Raw genomic sequence first — 15,705 nt, forward strand, 5'->3', positions numbered from 1 at the left:
ATTTCTGTAAATAGTACGACTTAATAGTGCTGAAATTCATACGAATAATTCATGCTGAGGTATGCATGCCTCACCAAACGACTGAGGTACAAACTTTGTGAGGGCACTGAATTTACTGAGCTTAATGACCTGTACTATACTGTAAGACAAAATGACAGAGACTGTCCTTCTGTGTCAGAGTATTGCTAATTTATGCAGGGTAGGAACTCTCAGAGAACTGTTAATAATACTGGCACAAATGCACATCAGTGTGGTAAGATCTAGCACTGTTTGCAGAATAAAAGGCAAAGTATAATAATACTATACTTAATAATTATAAAATATAAAATGGTCAAAATCTGAATGAAAACAAGACTCATAGATACAGGAGAGATAATTAAATAGCAGTTGGACATGAATTTCCACGTTATGCTCATAGCAACCTTTCTAGGTTAATATTTTTGCTACTTCATCCATGTGCAACTCTGTATATAAGAGCATCTGCTGTGAGAACGAAGTTTTTTTTTCTAACCACCAGAAATCCTTACATTCATCAACATCATACAATGCAAAAAGTCATTACAATTGTATACATCTCCATGGCCTTGTTCTGCAGCAGTTTAAAACAGGTAGATAAAATGCTAAAGGAGGATGAGTGGTGCCCCGTGCGTCAGTGCCGGTTGTGCACCTGCAGACAGTGAATGAAGCTGGACTGCAGCTCTTCGATGTCATCTGAGGCCTCAATAGGAATGTTGACTCTGGTGAGAGATGCCAAAAAAGGTGGGCCCTCATCGGCATCAGCCTCCCTGTAGCGGTGGTACAAGGCGGAGTCAGAGTGTGGGGAGCCCCCGTAGAAGGTGGAGTGGGAACCATGGGGGAGTTCGCATGACTCCACTCCCAGGTAGGTGCCAGACAGCTGTGAGGGAAAGCAGCAGGGATACTGCTGGATCTGCTCAGCTCCGGGACTGTGGCAGGGACTGTGTGATGGGCTGTGGGGCATTAGGCATGTCTGCAGGCAGCTGCTCCGCCTTGGGGGTCGGTGCAGGTCCAGCCTGGCGATCAGCGGTTTCCCAATGTTCACCTCCATGGTCCAGTCCACTGGCTCCTCCATTGCAGCATACGTGCACTGCAGACACACTGTGAAGACCAACTGCTCCTGCATAGGTCATAGGGCGAGGTCAGTGCAGCAATGTTAGAACCATTACTCTTCAGACTATATATGCTTCCATTAGGGGATGTTATTGTGAAATATTGTATTAATTTCCAGACTGACTACCAGTGATTTCAAAATACTTCTTATATAACCCATAAGGTGCTCGGGAGGCAACCCAAGTGAGGTAGTATAGTGCTGCTTCCTAAATAACACAAGAGATGACACTCTGTGTTCATAAGACCTACTCACAATTCCCAAAATCTAGTAAAGCATTTGGGTTCATGGTCCTAAATTATGGAATGAACTACCAACCCCCTTCAGTCTCAGTCTTTAAAACGAGGCTGAAGACGCACTTCTTTCAATCAGCTTATCAGGCAGACTAGTGATCCACTCTGTGTTTCCCAGTCTGTTACCCAAACTGTACATATAAGAGATTTTTTTATACCAATACTTGCTGAAGTAAATGAATGAGTACTATGCCTACTATTCATACCATTCCTAATTTTGTGAATAAACGTTCCCTCCTCAGATTCAGAGCTGCAAACACACGGTTCCTGTTTAAAGCACAGTTTATGTGCCTCTACTTACCTTTGACAAAGAATCAGTGCCTCATATAGAGATGCTGAGACCTGGAAGTAAACATGATGAACGTGTTGTGTTGGTGAAAGCAAGCCGTCTTACCCGGAGTTTCTGCAGCGAGCTGAGGCGTGTGTACAGGCAGTGCTGCGGCAGGTTCTTAGACAGCAGGTAGCTCCCTGTCTCCTCAGGGGTCACTCTGTTCATCTCCTTAGGATCCACGTCGAGCTCCTGAGAAAAAAGAAAGCGCTTGCGTTTTGTGGGGCACGTTAGATTACATCCTCATGAGAACGGCGCACGTGTGCAAAGCCATGTGATCACCTGTAAATTGACATGCTGCATGTGTGCAAGTGTCTCACCGGTGTGAAGTTTGTGACATAGGCCTGGCAGGAGGATATGTCAACCGGCTTCCTCACAATACTGGTATAGATGACCAGTACGTTGGAGAACTCCGCAGCAAAGCCCAACTTGATCTGTACCCCGCCCTCGAAATTTAGGCACATGCTCTCAGGCAACTCTAGAGATAAGGTCATTCAAAGAGAGAAAGGCAACATTAATTATGGTTAACACGAATTATTGCACATACAAGGCAATCGTCTGTCTTGGCTGTTCTCACTGCTTTATATCCATGTGTATGGGAACCGTGCAACTGAAGACATGCATACAGGACCTATATATATGTGTGGTTCCTTCCTGAGCATTCAGAACTCCAAGGAACAGTGAAAGGAAGCGACAAAACCTCCCAGTATGTGCCTAGTGTACCAGTGAAGGCCTGTACCGTGTGCCTTGGCCCACTGCAGGTTGCGAGCCTGGGCCTCATCCCAGCAGCCACTGGGCAGGACAGGGTCTGTCAGGGCCCGTCTCTCTGATAGGCTGCTCCGAATCTCTAGAGCCTGCTTGCCTTTGGTAGGGTCAAACTGGCCCATATCTGCAGGCGCAGAGAAAAAGCACTCAAGCACAAGGAGAAATACACTATATTTGATGTTCAGGATGCACTTTGACCACCTCTGCAGAATGACTGTGTAAGGACATGACAAGATACTAAAATGTTATGAAATTCACAAGAAAAGGACCCTCTGAGATACAAGAGCACACAGAACAGATAATGGTGTATGTTGAAGGAAGTATTGCTGGTCAAAAATCATTGCGGTAGAGTAAACATGATTTGGACATAGGAAGACAGTGGTAGAGATGCCTTTTCTCCAGGCCAAAGGTAACATAAAAACTAAGGCAAAGAGTGAAGTCCTGCATGACTAAATAATCTGTGATATTCACAGCATGTGCCATTATAGCATGAGTGCCTGACCCCACCTGCATCCTCTACCTACCCTCTGCCACTCGGTCCAACAGCACGGTGATCTTCTCATCCTCTAGGAGACGCTTCTTCAGGAACTTGATGAAAACACCATTGGTGAATCCGCTTGAGTTAAGCTCGAACGCCTCTGCATCCGGGCAACTACACAACAAGTTTCATTTATACCACAATAGGATCAGGGTGAAAAATTAGGGCAGACTCTTCTGTTGAGGGGTCATTTTTAAGATTGGAAATTGTCCAATTGTGACATTAAGCTGTTAAAATAGTACCCATGTGACTCGAACCATCCTGAAGCACAATATTAAAGGCTTGTGCACTCCTGGGACATGCTCTAGTGGCACTGGGTCAACTTGGTTTTGTGTAATACATCACTCAGGGTAAGAGCTTGTGCTAGAGGTCCACTTAATATGATGTCAAGTTTACATACAATAAACAACTGAACAAGTAGGCTGGTTAGTAAACATACTAACTGGTGTCATTTTCCAGATAAGCCCCTGGGAATAAAGCTAAAAGAAGTTCCACAGTTCCTCAATGTAGATATTTATCAGTAAGTTTTCTACAGTGGGGTCTTAACTATATCTCTCACTAGAAGTGAACTGGTGAAAATACAGGTTTCTTTTCTTAAAAACTACTACCAGACTTACGTTGCATATCCAAAGACTATGTTAGCTGTAACTTTCAACACCACATTGGGGGTAGTGTCATCATGAACATTCCTGTAGAAGAAAAAACTATTGGAAATTAGGCAGTCTAGTAACTGAAATGTCTTTACAGGCACTGCAAATGTTTTGCATTACTTGACAAACGGGCTCAGAATAATGCTTTATTTATTTGCTGGGTATGTTCACAAAAGCGATTCAGTTGAAGATCTTACAAAAATTCACTGCACTGACACATTCTACAACAAGGGAGGACATGGTGTAGACTGAGACAATGTCCACTAAAAGGAAACAATGGAAAAGCCCACCTCTTCCTGCACATGTCCAGCAGGAACACATTGAGGCCCGTCTCCTTTTCCTGCATCAGCTTCAGGATGCTCTGCACGCACAGGCAGTTGGCAGAGCGGTAGGGGTTAGGCGCATCCACAGGGACCATGAAACTGTTGCCATAGTTCTCGTAGCCATGCCCAGCATAGTAGAGAAGGCCTAAATGGATGAGACCATCCTGTAACATTGTTCTGAAACTTGGCCTCTGTGAAATCATCACCAGAACCTTGGGTGTGAACCAACAGATTTACATAACCATTGATCTAAGCATACAAGTTGAGTCATCGCCACCTCCTTTGTGCAATACAACTTATTATTAATCTATATGGACTTTCATATATCCTTTCTGTGGCATCAGGTCTTGGTCGTGACATTCGGTTCAACGCGATAAACTGAGACAACATTTGAAAATTGTAACAAACAACTGCGTAAGAAAGACCGTGAAAGGCGCTAAGGTTTAAGTTTCTAATAATTTATTTATTTAATTGTGAAATATAGCCTTTGTCTTCCTCAAACCTTCCCATGCACACTACCAGGGTAAGTTTCCTTTACGAAACCATTCAATTTACATTTATCTGATGCTTTTCTCTATAGCAACTTACAATGTTAAGGTATTTACAAATATTCACCCATTTATACAGCTGGGTCATTTTTACTGAAGCAATTTAGGGAAAGTGCCTTGCCCAAGGATACTACAGGGAGAGGTAGGAATCAAACCTGCAGCTGTCGGGTACAAAGGCAACAGCTCTAACTGCTATACTATCTGCTGGCCCGTCATATCATAAAATTTATTTTATATGCATGACCCTTCATGAAATTTCTGAAAGTAGGTTTTTGTTACACTATAGACCCAGTATATCCTAAAAAATATAAAAGAATAAATTAACTGCTGTTTATTGTATTTTAATGTGTTACAAAACTTTCTCCTTATGACATTAGGCATAGTTTAGGGTGATTTTGGCATGGTCTGGGGTGGCTTGGGAAGAATTAGCCATTTCAGTACCTGGTTTTTCAATATTGGTTTTATTTAAGGAAAAAATTTATACTGGTAAACAGGGGAAAAGTGCAACTGATTCACAGGTCAAAGGAAAAACTGGCCACACACAGGTTCACTTTAAAGAACCGACAGGTTAAACAGTTTCACTTGAAGGCCTACGCTCTGAAATCCTTTATTTCAGTGTAAATTTTTGGGCTATCTGGTCAGTATCTTGGTCAGACAGCACAAGTCTTCATCGCCATAAAGACTACCAAGATGCTTATTTTAAATTCCACTCAGTATTGTACATTTTTCTGCAGGGACTAATGAAATAAATACCCTATCTTGTCCAGTATTAAAATGTATTACACATTGTTCAGTGCTCAGTTAGTAAAGTTTAGTAAGAATTATTGTATATATGTCACAGAAGGATGTCTTTAGTGAAAATTATCTAAATAACATGCTTATCTACAGCATCCTTGATAGGATGAAAGAATATCAGCTGCAGTACCTGTCTCCCTGTCAGCTGGACATATGGACAGAAAGAGCAATGCATCAGCCTGAAAATAGACAAACTCCTACTTGAAAACCAGAAGCATGAGTGAGCTGCCAGGAATAATGTATATTAAACTTATATCATGTGCTGGCCCCTTCCCTGAGTTACTGGTTGATGACATTGAGGCACTTTTCCAAGCACCATCACGTGTCATTTTTGATCTTGTTTGGAAACATGACCCTGCAGCGTGTCACAGCACTCTCCATTTCGTCACTTGCGCCGTGGTGTCCTCTCTCTTCGCGCCAGGAGAGCTGCTGGTGCACTGCCACATGCCTTGGCCAAAAACTGTGCGGGGCTTTTAATGCACTTGTGATTGGCGAGTGATATTCTGACACATCCTAGCACAGTGCATCAGAAGGCGATAGGAAACTGTGACCTCAGTGTGCTCCTGCGCTCAAAGGTTTCATTTTGCATGAGATGCAGATTTGAAATGCAATGTTTTCACACAACTGAGAGTCTGCCATAGACAACTTTGTCAAGGTCAAACATATTACAGCAGAACCTGAAATGAAAAAAAAGGATTCGTTGGAAAAAAGAAAGATCGCTTGATGATCTTGGAAGCCGATTCATGCTGCTCAGCCCTCAAGTAACAGGATAAGAGACAAGCTTAACATCGCTCACATCGTTTAAAAGTCACATGTGAATATGGCAGCTTGAATTACACAAACAAGCACCCCATACTCTGATAAGTCAAATGTGTCATGACACAAGTGCATGTGGATTTCCACTTCCCAGCCACAGGTCAGGCCGACCGAGTTCAAAACTGAAAACAAATTTTCCACAGGGGATGACTGATTGACAAAAGAAGTCCTTCGAGTACCTCGTTTTTGCTGGCGAAATCAACATGAGGTCGTCCACAGGAAGCTGCATGCAAACCTGCAGTGAGCTGCTGTAAACCTCAACCAACCCTCTTCTGTGAATCTTTCCACTCAGTATTTTCAGTTTGCTCAAAAACAAGCCATCGTTTGGTTTTCAAGTCCTCACAACCACCTCCCCCCACTACTTAAAAAAACAAAAATAATCGGGGGTAAGGGTGTCACAGTGATGATCACCAAGATGCTTATTTTAAAAACAGGTTCTGAATTATCTCTAAATTCCTGTTTAAAATGATCACCTTTGCTTGGCCATGAACACAAGAGCTTTTAGCCCTGATTAGTTTATAAAATGAAACAGACATGTAGGGCAGGGGAACTGGTGATTAAAGTGTCTGAGCTGTACGACCATGTGAGTGTATGTGTCAGATTGCCCTGGGATGGACTGGTGTCCAATCTAGAGCATACCTTGCATCATGCCCTATGCTTCTGGGATGGGCTCAAGATCGCTACTGCCCTGCATTGGACAAGTAGTTGTTGATATGCATATAGGTAAGGATACAATTAAATTTAATTTTGAATGTTGAGCGGAGCACATTGAACACTGCACACCGGTCCCATGTACACATACTGTAAGCTACCATAGCGCTTTGAGTACATACCGTAAACGCCCTTGTGCAGGAGCAACAAGAACTCGTCCACAGCATTGCGCATTTCTGACTCGGTGAGGTCCAACAGTGACACCACCTTGAAGTTGAGCTGGCGCAAAAGGTTAGTGAGGTCGTACACGTCCACCATGGGCGCCCGCAGCTGCGGGTGATTCTGGTACGACAGGTTCCCAATCAGGAGCGCCACTTTGTCCGTTGCTGTCGGAGTGGAAAAGAACATCAACTCAGCTCTGCTCTTTCTGCTACCTAAAGTCACTCAAGTTTTGACACCTTTATTGCCACAATATACATATCTTATTACTATTCACTGAAAAAAATCTCTTGTTGGACTGATAATAATAAAGACTGAAGAAACTCTCCTCTACTCAGTTATTACTGGAACCTGTCTTATAATAATGTAAACCTGTAACTTCAAAAGAATTCACATAAAACTGTAAGGTCATTCATACTGGAGTCATTAAGACAAATAGCTAGGTCAACAACTACTAATTTTATATATGATACCATATATAAAAACACACATTTCAGGTACACATGTGTAAATACACACACACACACACATCGTCTGAACCGCTTGTCTTAGGTGGGGTCGGGGGAGCTGGAGCCTAACCCGGCAGCACAGGGCGTAAGGCCGGGGGGGGGGAGGGGACACACCCAGGACGGGACGCCAGTCCGTCACAAGGCACCCCAAGCGGGACTCGAGCCCCAGACCCACCGGAGAGCAGGACTTGGTCCAACCCACTGCGCCACCACGCCCCCCCCACGTGTAAATATGTTAAATATATTTGGTACTAAAGAAGAAAGTAACATCAAATGATCACTACACTCAACCTTAAGGTATGGAGAACATGTTGAGAGGGCCTGGTCCTTTTGATAAATGCCAGCAATACGAGGACAGGTGTAGGGGAAGGGGGGTTATGCAAAACCCAGGAGCTGAAACTGGATCTTGGTCTATTTTAAAAACAGCCTCCACACAGCCTAGATTGTCTGTAAATGCTGGTATCAGTGTAGGAACTATAGTACCTGTTTCTAGGGTGGAGCTATACAATGTCTGTTGAAAAGAATGAACTACATTTAGCATTTCCCTTGTTTCCTCATGTGGCAGGCTGTACCCCAGGCCACACTCTACCTAGTAGACTGAAGCTTGCGTCTGAGGGAGGGCTTGTTAGAAGGAAACATAATAAGGCTAAGAAGACTAACAAGAATAAGATGCTGATATTTAACCCTCATGGAAAATTGCTGTCAGTCAGAGTCTTGGACAATAAAGACACCTGATATTTTTCTGAAGGGTTATTTGTTGGTTGTTTTGGCTTTTAAATTAGTTCTAGATCTTTTTCCATTTGTGCTGAATTTTTCAATGCTGTCTTATCACCGCACGGGTTTTGCTTTCTTTGTGTTTTCTAGCATTTTAGCTCACAGGGTTTTTCCTGTACAGTTCTTTGACAGTGTTGCTTTTGTTTGCTGAAGTTCTTTCAATAATTATGGGTCATATATATACCAAACACTGTATGTTCACCTACTGCTGCTCCAAAGCTTGTCTCCAGTAAAAGGAAGGCCCCAGCATGTAATTTGTTATTTCCCCTGTTAAAACACCCTGCATCTTATTTACTCACCGTAGGGCTTTTCTGGACCTTGATGCCAGATGGATACATAACTGTCTGAAGACAAAAATGACAAATGGGCAAACTCCTCAGAATAAATGTAAACTGAAACAATAACACTTAACAAAAATAATATTTTCCAACCAATATTTTGCAAGTCCGTTAGCTTCAGTGTAACATGTACAGCTAAAAAGTAACAATTACAAACAACAGTAATCTCGACTTGTGTATCTGCAGACCGAAACTAAATAAAAATGTAACATCCAGGAAAAATTCCAATTTATCCAAAATATAACAATACCTTTAAAACAATTGATGTAATCAAATGCTAACAATACCTTTACCAAAAACAACAATGTCCATCGTATTTTAATATTTTGAAATCATGAAGCACATTTACACCTGGGGGATAAGGTAGTACAGTGGTAAGGGTCTCACAAATTATTAAAAACCACATTGTGCCTCAAAAGAAGCAGATGTGAATAAATTTGTTTAGGTTTGTGGAAAATAAAGTTTTGGATATAGCTGAAACTCCTGGAATCTTTTTTGTAATATCTCAAAATTGCAAATCGAGGTGACATGAAACAGTGATTCAATAATTTACTGCACAATACAGGGGAAATTATTTCCCGTTGAGCACAGAAAAGTCAACTGGTTTTCAGAGTGCAACCAGAATTCCTCAGTTATCAAGGCACTGGTCTCTTCATTGGTTGGTTCTCAAAGAGACAAGAGGAGGATATTATCCCATGTTTGAATTAAGCACTGGACAGTCATGGCTTCATGACTGACAAGTGAGGGAAGGGTAATATCAGTGGAAAGCAGATGTGGCTGTACAAGGACATAATGAGCCAGATCAGTACTTTGACCTGACCAAAGTGGAACGGAGGGGACCATATTTCCAAGGCAGTTCCACAACAATTGGGACAGGATTTACTAACCTATAATGACGTCTACTTCCCGTGACCATGTCCACTCATCCTTGCAGGATACCATACAGCGGTACTTCCCCTCGTGTTCCCGGGTAACCATATGAACCTATTCCAGGAATAAACACCACACTGAGAAGAACACAAATTGGTTTCTACTTGCAAGTAGACTGTACTAAGAAAAGTGACTGCTGGGCTGACCAGACAAGGGTCTACTGGCACAGTGCTCTTCCCTCCTCACCATGTACTTCCTCTTACAAGCATTCTGAAGGGGGACCCCATTCCTGTACCACTGGTATTGGGGAATGGGCTTCCCTACTGCTCCACACTCTAATTCCAGTACAGCTCCTTCATGTAGCCTCTGGTTCCTGGGCTGCAGCACAACTTTTACCCGACTGTCCAAGGACTGACATGTCGCACCTGGACAGAGGAGACATCATACCAGATTGCAATAAAACTGGTGTTGAACAATTGGATCACACTCAGGTAAAACAGAGCGCTTCACTTTTACACACAGTGGTGAAATGTTGGCTTTATTTAATGTAAATTGCTATACACTGGTCATGACTGTAACCGTTCAAAACAAAAGTGGCTCACCACATGTTCCTGCAACATCCAGAATCTCTAGTTGGGCCCAGCTGCTGAACTCAAACATACTGCCACAATTCACTCTGCAGATGTAGAATCCTGCATCCCTTACTTGGACTGGGCTGAATACCAGTTCAGGAAAAGTACCATTTGGCATCTGGAAACATCAAGTAAGAGTATGATCCAGGTTTCATCTCTTAGAAACAGCAAGTATTTGATTAATTTCACACCAAAGCTTCAGAAAATGACTGAATTTTATGACAGAAATAAGCCGGTCTCCTTGCTAAACTATACAATAAATTGAAAAAGGCAGTTTGCCAGTATATCTGTGTCTCTCCAGCTGCCCATTCCTTCACACATTAGGCTCTATAAAGTGTGTAATGGATGAGCAGCCCAGTGTGAAACCCAGGACAAAACCTAAGAATCCATCTTTGCTGGACATCTGTGGACCAAGTGACAAGACATCCACAACATTTAAGGACCAGCTGTTCAGAGATTTATTAACAAGCATCTTAGCCCTTCATATAAATGCTGTGTACAGCTAAATCTCAAATAACCTGTAATGACCACAATAGATTCTGCAGTTTCATTATTGTTTATTGTTTCTTACATCACAGGTGTTTCAAGGCTACATATCACACTAGGAGATCAGTGGCTATATTATATTTAAAGAGTCTTTGGAATATTGAGTTTTTTTTTAAAGGCAGTAGTAACGGGTGTCAGAGCACTCAGTTGGTTATGCAGAATAATACTGAATAAAGTTTCTCCCATTTTTGTACTCTTGTTCTACAAAGAGTCAAAAAATGGTCATTCCTTTGAGATGGGGGTATTCTAACATGGACACTATTTCTTGCCCTTCACATTCAAACCACAAAATCATACAAAATAAGCCATAAAAACCTCAGCAATAAAGCATATATGCATGCTCTGGTAGAACACATTTTGCAGAGGTAATGAGCATCATTATTACCATTTTCCCTTCAGAACAAGAAGCCTTCTAGCCTTAATTAATATCCAAAATTTTTATGTTGGTTAGATCATCCCTCCTCTAATAGGAGACACTGATGTTTCCGGAGTGTTTTCATACGGTTTCCAAACAGCACTCACCTCTTCCTTGGATTTGAACCACTGGTACTGAACACCAGGACTACCCACAGCCTGACAGTAGAGTCGAACAGTTTGCCCAGATACAGCGGCCACAGACTGGGGTTGGATGACGATCTTAATTTCTGCTGACAACCAGTGTATAAATTAAGCCATCGGTAGTCCTAATGCCTTACACACGATCATAAAACATTGGCTTGAACTCTGTTCCCTGCTGCATTCTGTTTGAACATGTAATTCTCTGTGTTCATTGTTCATTGTCAATCCATGTTGCCAAAATTAACGTGAACAGTGTGGATTTGGGTCACTGCAGTTGATTACCTATTCAATTAGACTGAACATGTTCCATGACACACAACACAGAGAAAGCACACAAATTAATCCTATCCTATGAACTGACTACGAAGATACCTGCTATTTTTATGCACTGAAGAGCCTCGCTGTGACCCATGGCTTGCAGAAAGTCCACCAAGTCCTTCAACACACAGCCACGCTCTCCCATGAGCCTCAGCAAGCTGCGGGTAGGGCTGCCATCCAACTCAAGCACTTTCAGGGAGCACCGTTCCATCTCATCTGAGCTGTAGAGTGCAATGAGCACCATGACATGTAGTTCAAACACACATTTGTCTAAGGTACAGATTCTGATTCTCATTGAAACAAGTTCTGCTCTGCCAGATTTGTTGTTTTGAAGAACCACAAACTGTCGTGTTCAAGACAGAGACGATACAAATCCTGGAAACCCACCTCTCAGCTAATTTCCATAATTGGAAACAAACCAATTAGTTCTGTAGTCTAAATGATACAGGACAACTGGTATTTTGATGCTACCACGCACGTTCTTAGGAATACAAACATACACACACATAATTTCATAATCGGAGGTTAACTAAACATATTTTGTCAGTCTTTGGCCGGTCTGGCGAAATACAACAGGTTTAAAAAAATTGATCCTATCCAAGCAGTGAGAAGACCAGTGAAAGATCACCAGGAGCGAGGGGTGTGTAGTTGACTATCCCATGTCCTGGTTCTTACCTCACTCTGAAACGTCGGTCATTACTGACCACCTCTCCCAGCTTCCGCCACCCTTTGCTGTTAGTTTTGTCCAGAAGTTCACAGAGCCTTTTCAGAACAGGCTCTCGAAGCAGGTTAATGTTCAAAGAATAGCAGTCGGAGGAGTCTGACATCTTGCAAACATGCGTGTGTCCTCCCCAATGTGAAATACACACCTTTTTCTCGTCACATCCAAACTAGTCACTTAAAGGCCTGTGAGAAAAAAAGATGTGATAGTAATTAAGACAAAACCTATAAACTTTATGTAAGTGTGCACCAGTACTTAGTCCCCCCATTTTCAACAGAGAACAATATTGGCATTGTCAAAGAACACTGAAGAGAGTTCTGCTTCTGTCAAGTAATACACCACCATTGGCTTTGTTAAACTTGAGCAGCTGTGGTTTTTATTGCATGCCATTGTACGCAAATCTCAGAACAGAACTAAACAGAATGGCACTTTAGGTGGCCATGCACTGTCATTTACATTTACATTTATTCATTTAGCAGATGCTTTTCTCTAAAGCGATGTACATCTCAGAGAAAATACAATTTGTACATTACATTAGCAGAAAGAGACATGGCTGCAGACATGTGATTCTTAAGTGAACCTAGTTTGTTACTATCCACCTGATGCACCAATGTTTATCGCTCGAGTAGGTGCATAAAACGCAGGATAAATGAATCCTCATAACGTTCCTACAATTTTTTCTTTATAATAAGGTACACAAACAAACATTCCCATACAATACAGGAGCAGTGGCTGTGTAAAGGCTTAACTGGGGATGATCATGAAGTTACGGTGCATGAACATTTACACCATAATGAGCTGGAGAGATCTTGGGCGAAGTGAGTCTTGAAAAGGTGAGTTTTCAGACCCTTCTTGAATGTAGACAGAGTTTCAGCAGTTCTGAGTGAGTGGGGAAGGTCATTCCACCACAACGGAGCCAGAAGTGAAAACCTCCACGCTTTAACTTTCATGTACAGGACCACCAAGCCAGCAGAAGCAGACAAGCGAAAGGGTCTGGTTGGGGTGTAGTGGTTGTTCAAATCTTGTAAATAGCTGGGAGCAGTTCTGTTGATGGATTTGTAGACATTTCCCCAGCGCTTCAAATAAGGCTAAATAAATATCATATTGTTAATCACTAAACTTTTCTTATTCTAACTCTGTGTGACAGGATTCATAAATGACTGAGTCCCTGTAAATGCTACCTCTTTGAAATTATTCCTAAAGGGTTGCAATCACTCTTCTTCCACAGAGAACTGACCGTTTTTTTATTGCCCGCGGATTTTTGTAACTAATAATTTTAATCCTGCGGCGCACGCACAAACTACTACACTATTTAATTTTAGTATACATGATGATGATCATGATCTGACACCACCTCGGTTATCTTCTCATTCCACCGTTTTTATTGAGTCATCATATTAAAGCGGAAACAACGCTCCCGTCGTGATGAACACAGGAACTTGTTCGTTTGTGCTAAATAAACGAGAAACGCTTGTTATATATAAGGAGCTGGCTTATTTAAAAAAATTAATTCAAAAGAATACGCCGTATGAGCATCTCCTCGGGACCGGCGACATCCGCTCGAGACGAGCTCGCGCCACCACACTCTGACGCTGTGTCGCATCCGCAGCCTCGCGGCTTCTTCTCTGACATCTTCGAAAGGGTGAAAAGCCGCAGTGCAAATGAATTATGTGGCATCATGAGGTGAAGTATGAGCAGCTTTGCAATAATCGATCAGCGCTTTCATTGCTAATAGTGCACAGATGAGCGTTGGGAAAGGGCGGGTGGACGGAACGGCGCTTACCGCTTCTCAAGTGATCGCTCAACAACTTCACCCCAGAGCAGAGCGCGATTCGCACACTCGTTTCCGCGCTCGAGTCTGAGGAGCCAGGAAATACGCGCGTGTCTGTGCGCGCGCGCGCTCGCGCGTGTGTGTGTGTGTGTGTGTGCGTGCATGTGTGTTTAATGTGACGATAAAGGGAAAATCCAGCAAGTCTGCCGAGAAGACATCTCACTTCCTGATCATGCAGGAGCTCTGACGTGCGCTGCGCTTCGCTACACACACACACACACACACACACACACACAAAAGCAAGTGCCTTCCTGCCGTGTGTGTGTCGCACACGTTCTCTACATTCGACTTATGCAAGGTGAAAAGATGGTAAAAATGCTGGAAACACACTGGTGACACAACGTTACTCATGGTGCCAGCAGCTGCGGGTTTTTGGGTTGTTCTTCTACTCACTCACTGGGTCAGTTTGCTGACATTCAACTTCTGTTCCTGACCTCAAGCTCAAGAATATTGCAATGAATAATGATCTAAGGGTAACCACACAAAAATGTCATCTCGTTCACTTTCGGTTGCAGTGTTTCGTGCTTTCTTGGTCGAAATTTGGCCTGCTTTAGGACTCTTACAGGTACTAAGCTATGAAATAGACTCTAGTATATAAGACTATGCTGAAAAGTCAACAGGAAGTATGTTAAAAATCATGTTGTTTACACTTGGGGTTTAAGAATCCCTAAAATCATGCTTGGATGTAATGATTTTGCACTAGTGCATCTTCATCTATAAATAAATGCCTCTATATTTATATTAACAGTATTATACAAAAGTCTTAGGGATCCCAAGAAAAGTATATTTAAAGTTGTTTTTGAGGTAATTAATTTTTATTTTGTCATGAAAACATGGTAGGGACACATGGAAATCCAGTCAAGTGCTTGCCTGGCATCTGGCAGAATCATCTGGCATCAAAGTACACACTTCAACCATGTTCTTATAGGATGTGTTGCAACTAGGAAACCATTCTGGGAGAAAGGCAACAAGCAGAAGTATTTGACCTATAAAGCATGAAGTGACTGTCATGGTCGCGTCAGAGGGAAGCGGCGAACCCAAGTGCAGAGCAGTAATCGTGGTGTCTTCGGGGAAATCCAAGAGAGGAGGTCAGAGGACGGGCAAAGGGTCTTTGAGGTGCGAACGTCGTAACAGGGAGGATCCAAAAGGCGAGGTCAGTGTGCAGGCAAGAGGTCGATAATCCGAAGGAGGCAGTAGATCGGGGGAACAAGGGACGGGTTCGGGGAAGGCGTTCAGGAACAGGAAATGGCTGGAGAAGGTCACTAACGAGGAGGCAGATCAAGGTTCCGCATCAGCTGGTTGTCCGACGCAGCCTTTTATGCTGCGGTCTGCGTTGGGTCACAGGTGTTCCGTGTTGGTCCGAAGGTGTGGGCGTGGCAGTGACAACTAGTACCAGAAAGTTGTATGTGCCACGCCTACATCGCCGTGACAACGCGGAACACCTGGCGCACGGCACAGACTGATGCATAAAAGGCAGCATCAGAGTAAGAGCTGATGTGGAACCTTGTTCAGCCTTGTTACTTGTGACCTCCTTGCTATATCTCAACTCCTTCCTG

The 15,705-nt window shown here is 42.8% G+C and overlaps 1 protein-coding gene across 1 annotated transcript; it reads right to left on the reverse strand.

Annotated features, from left to right (window-relative positions):
- Window positions 1-587: 587 nt before the first annotated feature.
- On the reverse strand, window positions 588-14,299 carry malt1 (MALT paracaspase 1). Its single transcript, XM_018744019.2, has 16 exons — window positions 14,102-14,299; window positions 12,273-12,503; window positions 11,652-11,818; window positions 11,244-11,365; window positions 10,146-10,293; window positions 9,790-9,968; window positions 9,561-9,657; window positions 8,635-8,679; window positions 7,016-7,219; window positions 3,991-4,168; window positions 3,668-3,739; window positions 3,037-3,164; window positions 2,487-2,636; window positions 2,068-2,225; window positions 1,814-1,939; window positions 588-1,135 (listed from the first exon to the last, which is right to left on the reverse strand). Exons 2-16 carry the CDS (start codon window positions 12,422-12,424, stop codon window positions 650-652), a joined length of 2,412 nt encoding a protein of 803 aa, XP_018599535.1. The 5' UTR covers window positions 12,425-12,503; window positions 14,102-14,299; the 3' UTR covers window positions 588-649.
- Window positions 14,300-15,705: the final 1,406 nt, after the last annotated feature.

Source organism: Scleropages formosus, chromosome 12, assembly GCF_900964775.1.
Source record: "Scleropages formosus chromosome 12, fSclFor1.1, whole genome shotgun sequence".
NCBI classification, from domain to species: Eukaryota; Metazoa; Chordata; class Actinopteri; order Osteoglossiformes; family Osteoglossidae; genus Scleropages; species Scleropages formosus.

Coding starts and splice junctions, on each gene's coding strand:
- malt1 (XM_018744019.2), bottom strand. CDS start 12,424: ATGTCAGACTCCTCCGACTGCTATTCTTTGAACATTAACCTGCTTCGA. Junction 2,637..3,036: donor GTTGGACCGAGTGGCAGAGG/GTAGGTAGAGGA, acceptor CTGCGCCTGCAG/ATATGGGCCAGTTTGACCCT. Junction 1,940..2,067: donor ATGTCACAAACTTCACACCG/GTGAGACACTTG, acceptor CTTTTTTCTCAG/GAGCTCGACGTGGATCCTAA.